At 50.1% G+C, this 9,636-nt stretch overlaps 1 protein-coding gene across 1 annotated transcript; it reads right to left on the bottom strand.

Moving 5' to 3' along the window:
• Nucleotides 1-4,597: 4,597 nt before the first annotated feature.
• ZIC1 (Zic family member 1) lies at nt 4,598-9,507 on the bottom strand. Its single transcript, XM_068954654.1, has 3 exons — nt 7,837-9,507; nt 6,531-6,694; nt 4,598-5,943 (listed from the first exon to the last, which is right to left on the bottom strand). The coding sequence occupies exons 1-3, from the start codon at nt 8,810-8,812 to the stop codon at nt 5,746-5,748; spliced, it is 1,338 nt and encodes a 445-aa protein (XP_068810755.1). The 5' UTR covers nt 8,813-9,507; the 3' UTR covers nt 4,598-5,745.
• Nucleotides 9,508-9,636: the final 129 nt, after the last annotated feature.

Genomic DNA, 9,636 nt, shown 5'->3' with positions numbered 1-9,636 from the left:
AGATGTAAACACATGCACAAGCACAGATGCACACACGGAGCATTTTTTTAATAGCAGTTTCATAGCGAGGTTGTATGAGCCTATATATCTAAAAAGTAATTAATTTGATTTATTATACTTGAAAAATCATGTCTGCAGTACGGGCGTCATCTGGAAACTTCATGCTATTTTATACTATCGTTCTAAAGCCGAAATAAATGTTACGAATTGATGACAGCTTCCAGCTGCATGATAAAAATAGCCCCTTCGCTTCACAGGATCGTGTTTCTTGTTATCGAAGATGAACCAAATCTGACCCATAGAGTTAAGCAGCGAAAAAAAAATAAATTGATATAAAAGACTGGCTATATTTAATATGCAGTGCACCCTAAAAAGTAGTTTGTTTGTGACGAAATGGAACCCACCTTAAAACGTTCAGCAAAGTTGAAGAAATCTACCCTGTGCCTCGTTCAGAATAAGAATTTCAATTATTCATCTCACTGGATGAATTTGAAAAACATACCCATTTTGTTACACACGCTCCATTGTATAGTTGCAATTGCATTAAATAATAGAGGTTACATGTGCCTTCAAAAATATACCTCCGCATAAACACATGTAGCTGTGTCTTTCCAGAAGCACCACTGTTTATATACATATATAAATATATATATAAAAATACAAAATAAAACCAGCAATGCGAATGGCGATTCCTGTGAGCATGTGTGCATCTGCAACAAAGAGCGGGTGTCCTTTGGATCGTATGCACAAAACAGACAGTGCGCGTCCTCCCTGCAGACTTTCTGGTGGTTTCGGGGCACGCAGGATGCCGGCCCGCCGCGAGGCGCGGAGGCCGGGCGCGCTGCCGCCGGCCGGCCCCTGGCCGGGCTCCCCGGCGCTGCCCGGCCGCTCGGCGGCGGCCAGAGGCCGGCAGGAGAGAGCAGCCGCACGGGGACGGGAAGGGGAGCAGTCTCCGCGGGAGCGGCGCGGCCGGGCGCGGGGCGATGCCGTCTCTCGAGGGGGCACGTGCGGAGCGGTGCAGCGCGCCCGCGCTTCGCACATACGGAGCGGGGCGGGAGGGCGCCTCCGCGGGCAGGGGTGCGAAAGGGGTGCCTGTGTGAACGGGGATGATGAGCATGTGCGCAAATGCACGCTGTGCATACGCACATTATACAATCGCGATACAAAAAATGCCTAAAAAGCAGCTACGGGGATATTGTTCACACACTGTTTACACTCTGAGCTCTAGCAGTAAAATACACACCGACTCGTTTAGCATCAGGTCACTTGAAATACTCTACCCTGTATTAGTAGCTTTTTATATAGGAGGTGATTTTTTTTCCCCCCTCAGTCCTGCCTCCTGGAAGTTGTCTTTTCAACGAGATTTCGGCTCCGCACAGACTGTGCTGAGTCTCCTGTCGACCTGGGCGCAGTCTCATGCATTTTCTGAGGACTAGCCTGCACCAGGCACCGGCGTTTCTAACATTTTGCGCTGCTTAAAAGTTGCTCGAAAAGGAGCAAGTGCTCTGAACGTGGGAAAACTTATGAAGTTCAGACTGTTTACCAGGGTGGCCAGAAAAGCAGTAAATAAAAGTCCCAAAGTTACGTGTACCAGTCGAGGGACTGCTTACTTTCCTACAGCCAAAGCGAGAGAGATAAGCGAGGCCAGCGCGGAGTGCGTGTCCCCATTTCAAACAGTGTCTGCTTTAAAGAAGCTAACTTTGCTTTATGAATGCCGGCCTCGTCTTTTCAAAAATTCAAGCGATCATTCACAAGCCATTAAAGCGACCTGAAAGACGAGTCTTTCGGGGGGTAAAAAGAAGCACCCGATTATTGTTTTATAACTTTCTGCGCGCACCCGAGCAGCGCGCCCCCCGCGCGCTCCCGCAGGCACAGCGGTGCTACCCTGCCTCTTCCCCATCGCTCTTCCTCGGCCGCGGGAGCTTCCGCGGACGCGGGAGCCTGCGAACGGCGCCGGCAGCAGCCGCACGTCGAGCCCCGGCGTTTTGGCTACACCAAAAAACACAGCACCAAACGGGGCGGGTGGCTGCCAGCGCGGCCTTCCGCTAGTGCGCAGCCCTGACCCTGCCCTTCGCAACTAACGCCCGTGTATTTCGAAACCTAGCAACCCATGAAGAAAAAGTACCAAAAATCATCTCAAAAGCCAGACGTTAAAGGGACAAACAAAGCAGTGGAGCACGTCGAAGTTCCAGCGCTAGGATTAACGTGTCCCTTTGCAAGCCTTCGTGATCAAATCCGAAAACAGTGCATTGCTACAGGAGAGTTGGCTTCGCGACTAGCTGAGCATGGAAACAGTCGATAGACTCCTCACAACCTCTCTGTCTGCAAAATGCCCCTCTGGCTGACGGGGGGGGGGGGAGGGGGAGGTATGTTACAGCACTGCTCCTTTCTTCAGAGCCAACAGCATGAGTGTGGTGTGGACTTGAATCCAGCGACTCCATCCCCAGTGATGGTCGCTAATTCAGAACATATATGGTGTGGCGATCAACCAGGATTTCACTCTTCCTCCCACCCCCCGATAGGAAACAACAGCAGCAGCAGCAGCAGCAACAACAATATCCTCTATGCTGTAGGACGCTGAAACAAACCTCAGACCAAAAGTTTAAGAGAATACTCGTTAACCAAGTGCTCAGATATATGTAAGTAACAGATCGGTGTTGAGCGGCCGCTGGAGACTTCACATAAGTTCAAAGAAACTTGCAATATGCATCTTTAAAATATATTGCCCACGCTACGTTTCTCCTGGTTTACTTGACAGGAGGATGGCTCACACCAGCTCCACGATTTTTTTTTTAGCTACGCTTAGGTTGTTTTTTAAAGCTCATGCCAGGACAAACCGACGGGACAGTCAACCTGAAAGATGCACAGAGCGTGACATTTTCGACACGCTAAACATATTTTCCTGGCTCTTTTTGCCCGCTGGATTACGTTTCTCCAAGTACCAACAATTTCTGCCTAGGTCCCACCGGTCTCGAACTTTTTTCTATCTCGCCAAACCCTGCAAGGTGGCGCTCTTTTCATTGAAAACTGATATTAGGCTTATAATAATAACATTTAGTAGAAAGTAAAGTTAAACCGACCCCTTCTCCCGCTTTCTCCCGCGAGCAGGCGGCGATGCCCGGCTGCCAGCAGCGGGGCTTCGTCTGACCCCGTCAAACTTCGCGGGGGGAAGGAGGGTCTTCGGGGCGGCGAAAAATCACCAAAGGAAGTATCCCAGCGCTACAGACCAGTAAAAATACGTGCGTTGTTTTGTTCCCGTGTCCCCGGGCTGTGCTAGGGCCGGTTCAGACCCCGCCAGGAGCAGCGGCACGAAGAGGAGCCCAGGCTCGCCCCGCCGCCGCCCCCTCCCCCCGCCAGCGGTTAATATGCCTATTGACTCGCTGTACACATAATATTTCTTTAAAGAAGCTGTTAAAGTGTCATCTTGGTCTACTGGAAGGTCAGTTTGTGCAATTCACTCTATGACATATCGCAAGCCCTCGCAGCTTTAGCCAACCTCATGATTTGTGTTGTCTGTTGATACGTTGTCTGCTTAATGGGGCGATCATGCAGGCTACAACCAGGAACAAAGCCCAACAGTTCCAACAACCGTGGCTAAGTTAGTGGAAGCAGTACAGCTTGCAAATCTATCAAACTAAACTGCAAGGAAGACAATCTGATTTAGAGAAAAGGCGTTCTGCTACAGTCATTAAGCACAAGTAATTTAGATTTTTTATATTGTCTTCTCATTTACAAATTTACTGTATCAACGCCAGCCAATGGAACGAATTTCTTAAGTAAATGAGAAATAAATAAAAGAGATAGGAAGATAATCAAATTACATAAAATAATTCTTATCCCCTAGATTTATTTTTTTTAGAAAGCTATTAACACTGGCAAAATTATAGTAATAATAATAACATAACATAAGAAGTAATTGATTTAAATTAACATCACGTTTTAAGGAATATCAGCAAAAAAAAAAAAAAGGAAAGAAAAAAGAAAAGGAAAGAGAAAAAAACAAAAAAACACCAAAAATATACCCAACAACAACAACAACAACAACGGCCTTCGTGAACCAGTGCTGTACTTCTTGGAGTAAAAGGCCCAAGGAAAGTCATGAATCCACTGCCTGAGAATTAGTTATGGTCATAAATGCTTTAAATTAAAATAACAACTGAAATCTCCTCTGTTTTAAATCTCCTAATATATGTTATCCGAATTAATTTAATTTAGGGACCCAGTCTATGCAGATTCATGGGCAGTGTTGGGGTGAAGTAAAGCACTTCTCATGTAACAATTCCCCACATTAATATTTATGTAGCATATGCAATCTATTTCTGTTATTTTTATGGTTGTTATTCTATGTCTGCAAAGGTCATTTAAATTATACTGCGGCCGAAAATTTGTTTCATAAATTTTGATATAAATACTAATTACACACTATAGTAATGCCAGCAGGGATCCTTTCATTTATCACATTTATATCACCTTCGCTGCTTTAGTGATGACATAATGGAAAGCAGTGAAAAACTGGGACAGTTTTATTCTAATATCCTAAAGCTAGTTGGAGTTGCAGCAGGTTGACTGAGCGAATAAGAATTCCTACCACAATTCATGGGATTTAAGAATCTTTAATAAGGTACGAAATGTTACCAAACAGTTCTGTAAACTAAATTTTACATACCAATTCTTCTAGCCATAAATATTGAATATCTTGTAACATGTATAACCGGACCTTTACATGCGGATAAATATGGAAATTAGGATTTATATACATTATGTTCTTGTATTTGCCAAAAGCAATGGACAGATATAGTTTATATCTTTTTTTTTTAATATCACTTTACATAAACAAATGTAACAGTTTGACACGCAGATCCAGGCTTTCACTATACGAATTTCTTGACAGGACGTGTAACAACATTTTACTGCACTACTTAGACTGGACTTTGGGACGAAATGTTGCACTTTATACAAAAAAGCACATTAATACCAATAATATTCTGTTAGATCGACGTTTAGACTGTAATAATACAAAGTAATTCACATTTTGGTACACATTTACTAGAACATTCTTGCCATTCAGTACAAATAGTTGAATTTCTACCTCTTCCCTCTGCCCCCCCACCACCTCCGCCCCACCCGCCGCCTCTCCCTCCCTCCCTCCCCTCCCCCCACATATATGCAAAGACCACAACTCCACATATCCCCTTATTCAACTTGCGATATAACTATTTACAAAATCAAACAGTACATTTTTTTTGAAGCTAATAATTCTGTATTTACAAGAGGGGATGGGGGGGAAGGCCGCTGCCCGAGCAGACATGCAGTTGGAGATCTCTAATCAGTGGTTTCCAGTAAAGCCCTACACAGTTGGCATTTGCCCTGGTAACCTTGTCTTCTTACGCACTCTACTAACCCCTTCACCTACCAAGCCTTGGAACAGAGCAGAACAGAGCAGTCAAAAAAAGAGCGAAAGAGAGAGAGAGAGAGAAAGAAAGAAAAAAATAAGAAAGAAATGAAAAGAAGAGAAATAAAATGAAAAAAGGAAGAAAAAACAAAACAAAAAAAAACCAACAAAAATGCATCTTCATTTTACTCAGTCCTGGGTCTACTGGCAGCATTTTATTTTTGTTTCCTTTTTAAAATTCTGATTTCAAAGTGTTCATTATTTTTGGAGTCTTTTAAATAGGGTATTTGTTTGATCGCTTGGGGGGTTTTGTTTTGTTTCGCTTTGTTTTTTTGTTGTTTTGTTTTAGCGTTTTAAACGTACCATTCGTTAAAATTTGATGTAAGCGTGCTGTGGCTGGACGTGTGGTGGACTGCGGAGGAGGAAGGGGATAAGGAGCTGGCGGTCTGGTTTTCTGTGGATGGAGACACGATGGTTGGAGGGGTGGAGGACTCGTAGCCTGAACTGGCGGCGGGAGAAGGTTGGGACCCCTGCGAAGACGATTCATGGACCTGCAAAAGAAACGCGGGCACAAATAGCGAGCGGAAGGCGAGCGCGGCCCTGCGGCTGTTGTTGCCCGTGGTCCGGCGCAGAGGCGCGGAACAACGCGCCCGAGGCCAGCGCCGAGCCCCGAGGCGCAGCCCGCGGCGCCCTCCGGCGCTGCCCGACGCTGGGGCCGGCCGGCCGCCGCTGCCCGCCGCCGGCAGGGAGGCAGAGCCGGGCACTGCCCGCTCGCCCGGGGGGGCGGCCCCGATCCCGGCCGCCTCCGCGCACCGCCGCCCTCGCTCCCCTCGGCAAGCGCCTGCACAAAAGGCTGCGCCGGACGGGCCGGGGCAGCGCGGCCGCCGGGCGGGAGACGGAGCGGCCCGGCCCGGCCCGGCCCGGCCCGGCCCGGCCCGGCCGCTCCGCTGCGGCACCCGCGCCGCCGGCCCAGCCGCTCCGCTCCGCACCGCGCTCCGCGCCCCGCCGCCCGCAGGCCCGGCGCCCCGCCGGCCCCCGCGGCCAGGCCGCGCCGGCGCCCCTGCGCGCCTTCCCCCTCGGGGCGTCCCCGCGCAGGGCCCGGGGCGGCGGCCCCGCACATACGGCGCCCTGCATTTACCTTCATGTGCTTTCTGAGGGAGCTGGGGTGCGTGTAGGACTTGTCACACATTTTGCAGAGATAGGGCTTGTCGGAAGTGTGCACATGCATGTGCTTTTTGCGGTCGCTGCTGTTTGCAAAGCGCCTGTCACAGCCCTCGAATTCACACTTAAATGGTTTTTCACCTATTGCAGAAGGAAGGAGAGGGGAAAACGGATCTGATTAAGCAGGGCCGGCTGGACCTCTTATTGTCCCCATAGCACTGCCGGACCGAAGCCCTGGGCTCCATTTCAAACACTTGCAACTTTCTAAGTTGAAGAAGGCTCAAATCCCCAAATCTTTCTACTCTTCTCTGTCTCTTCCGTGCCTCCGACCCTTGCTCAGCGCCTGTTTTGGAGGGGGTTTGGCTAAATAACTTTTTTTTTCCTTTTATTGAGGGGAGAGTTTCCTTTGCAGCCTCGGCCCTGGGCACGTCTCCCTCCTTGCAATGCTCAGAGCGAGAGAGCAGGCGTGATGGTATTTACACACGATCCTCGGTGTCTAGTTTCCGTTTTTATAGCTCATTCTCGTGATATTTTACCCTCCCATACACCCCAGCCCCCTCCCCCGTATTTTCTTGCAATATTGAAAATTATCCGGCCGGGGAATACAATGCAAGGGCAGCCCCACCAACCCTCTGCGAGACCGCTCCGGAAAGCGCCGCTGCCTTTCCGCTCGCCGGCGATGGGAGTGGGGGGAGAGGGCTCTCCCAGCTAGGGGCTGCATTTCCACCGCCTGCGCCTGCGAAAAGTTCTCAGGGATCCCAGCGCCTGCCTTTCACACAACAACGACACACGAACGCGTTGGGCTCGGTTTGTTTAGAATCGCTCCGCAGAATTAAATATTTACTAATCCCTGAATTGCTGAGGGGAGGCGAATGAGCTGCCTGGAATATTTAGCACAATTTCTCATCCTGCCACAGACAACGCCGCCGAAGAACAATTAATTAAAACCTATAAATTTAACAGGACAGGTTGCTGTGATTTTTTTTCCCCCTGCCCTCACAATTCCGGCAGCAAATTTTGCCTTTCTCCCCCTCAGCCTCGTCAGGGATAATTTCCTTTTTGTTGCTGCCGCTGGCGTGGCAGTGACCGAGCTTATTTTGCAACAGAGCTCGGAGCCTGCCTCTTAGGAAATATAAGTCTCCCTGGACCATATTCCCCCGGCCCCGACCCTCAGCAAAGCAGCCCCACGGCCCCACACCCCCACGCCCTGCATCCCGCGCTGCCACCCGAGCACTCGGCGCTTTCACTCACAGAAAGAAAAGCTACAGAGAAGGTTACTGTACCTGTATGAGTTCTTTTGTGTATTTTGAGGTTCTCTGATCTGGCAAACACTTTGCCACAGCCTGGGAAAGGGCAGGGGAAAGGTTTTTCACCTGTGTGGACTCTGATGTGATTTACAAGTTTATATTTGGCCTTGAAAGGTTTCCCTTCTCTTGGACACTCTTCCCAGAAACATATGTGATTGGACTGCTCGGGTCCTCCAACGTGCTCCACCGTGACATGAGTCACCAGCTCGTGCATCGTGCTGAAAGTTTTGTTGCAGGACTTTTTGGGGTTTGACAATTGCTCGGGCTCAATCCACTTACAGATGAGTTCCTGTTTGATGGGCTGCCTCATGTAACGAAAGAAGGCCCCTGCCCCGTGGTGGGCTGCCATGTTCATGTTCATGTGGCCGTAGCCGTGCAGCTGGGTCGACGCGTAGTGCTCGGAGCGGGGGCTGGTGACCTGGCCGTACTGGTCGGGTCTGCCGTACATGTCTCCGGAGAAACCCAGGCGCATCTGCCCGTTCACCACGTTGGGCGAAGCGTGGCTGGTGGCTTGCTCGTGCAGCCCCGGGAACAATATGTGTCCTGCGGCGTCCGTGTGGCCGTGGGGTCCGGCGAAGCTGCTGGCGGCGGAGGCGAAGAGGCTGTGCTGGGCGCTGGCGGCCGCCGCCTCCCCAAAGCCGCGGTTGCGGAACAGAAAGTCCCGGGTGGAGTTGAAAGCGGCGCTGGAGTAGGAGCTGACATGGGTCGGGTGGTGGTGGTGCCCCAGGGCCGCCGCCGCGTAGCCGGGCGCCTGCGAGGTGAAGGCGGTCTGGCCGGCCGAGGCCAGCTCGTGGGTGCTGGGGTTAATTTTAAAGGCGCCCATGCCGTCGGCGAAGGGGTTGATCCCCAGCCCCACTTCTCTGTCCGTGACATCGGCCGTGGAGTGGTGGCGAGACGATCCGAAGGTAGTGACTCCTATCGCGGGATACTGCGGTCCAGCATCCAGAAGCATCTTCCCAGCGGCGATGCAGCAACCAAAAAAAAAGCACGCGCGCACACACACAACGCGGAGAGAAGCAGCAGCAGCAGCAGCAGCAGCAGCAGCAGCAGCAGCGAAAAGCACCCTCTTTGGAAAGTCGGCGACGATCACCACCAAAGCAACCACATCAAAAACACCCCCTTCGGCATCAGGGAAAAAAAAAAGCGAGGGGAGAAGAAAAAAAAGAGGCTGGTGTGAAAGAGGGAAGAGATCTTCGCAGTTGCAAATAATAATAATAAAAATGTGCCCCAAAAATATTCACTGTCCCTCTGCTTTAACTTCTTAGGGAGGTTTAAGGGGGGAGGGGGTTGGGTGGGCTCAAAAATAAACTGGCTGCAAATAACAATAACGGAGAGAGATCAACACGGGCAGCAAAAAAAAAACAAAAAACAAAACAAAACAAAAAAGAAACTTCCTTCAGTGATTTTTTTGGCTATAGGAATGTTGCAAAGTGGCCGAGAGATTGTTTCTCTCTCCTCTTCGAGCTTCCCCACACTCTCCCCTATTTTTTTTTTTTGCCCTTTTTTTTTTTCGCTTTGCAAAAAAAAGGCGCAAATCATGCACAATATTGTCTTTTGCGGTTTATCTTCCTGGGGAGAAACTTTCACCTCCTCAGCCGGGCGGTGAACGCGAGACTGATAGCGGCAATCATTCCTGCAGATAAATGAATTGAAAAGACGACACCGTCCCCCCCCTTGATGAATGGGAGACGGGGGCGGAGCGACGTGCCGGCGGACGTGGGCGCTGATTGGCCGGCCGCGGCTCCCCCTCCCCCGCGCAACTCCCCCCGGCCCCGC

Source organism: Struthio camelus, chromosome 9 (assembly GCF_040807025.1).
Source record: "Struthio camelus isolate bStrCam1 chromosome 9, bStrCam1.hap1, whole genome shotgun sequence".
NCBI lineage: Eukaryota > Metazoa > Chordata > Aves > Struthioniformes > Struthionidae > Struthio > Struthio camelus.
Note: the sequence above shows the minus strand (reverse complement) of the source record. Positions and strands in the feature narration are given on the sequence as shown.

Excerpts from the sequence above, each read along its gene's own strand:
- ZIC1 (XM_068954654.1), bottom strand. The coding sequence starts at position 8,812 with ATGCTTCTGGATGCTGGACCGCAGTATCCCGCGATAGGAGTCACTACC. Across the intron at positions 6,695-7,836 it reads ACACAAAAGAACTCATACAG|GTGAAAAACCATTTAAGTGT; the intron begins GTACAGTAACCT and ends CTTCTGCAATAG. Across the intron at positions 5,944-6,530 it reads CCCTCAGAAAGCACATGAAG|GTCCATGAATCGTCTTCGCA; the intron begins GTAAATGCAGGG and ends TTTCTTTTGCAG.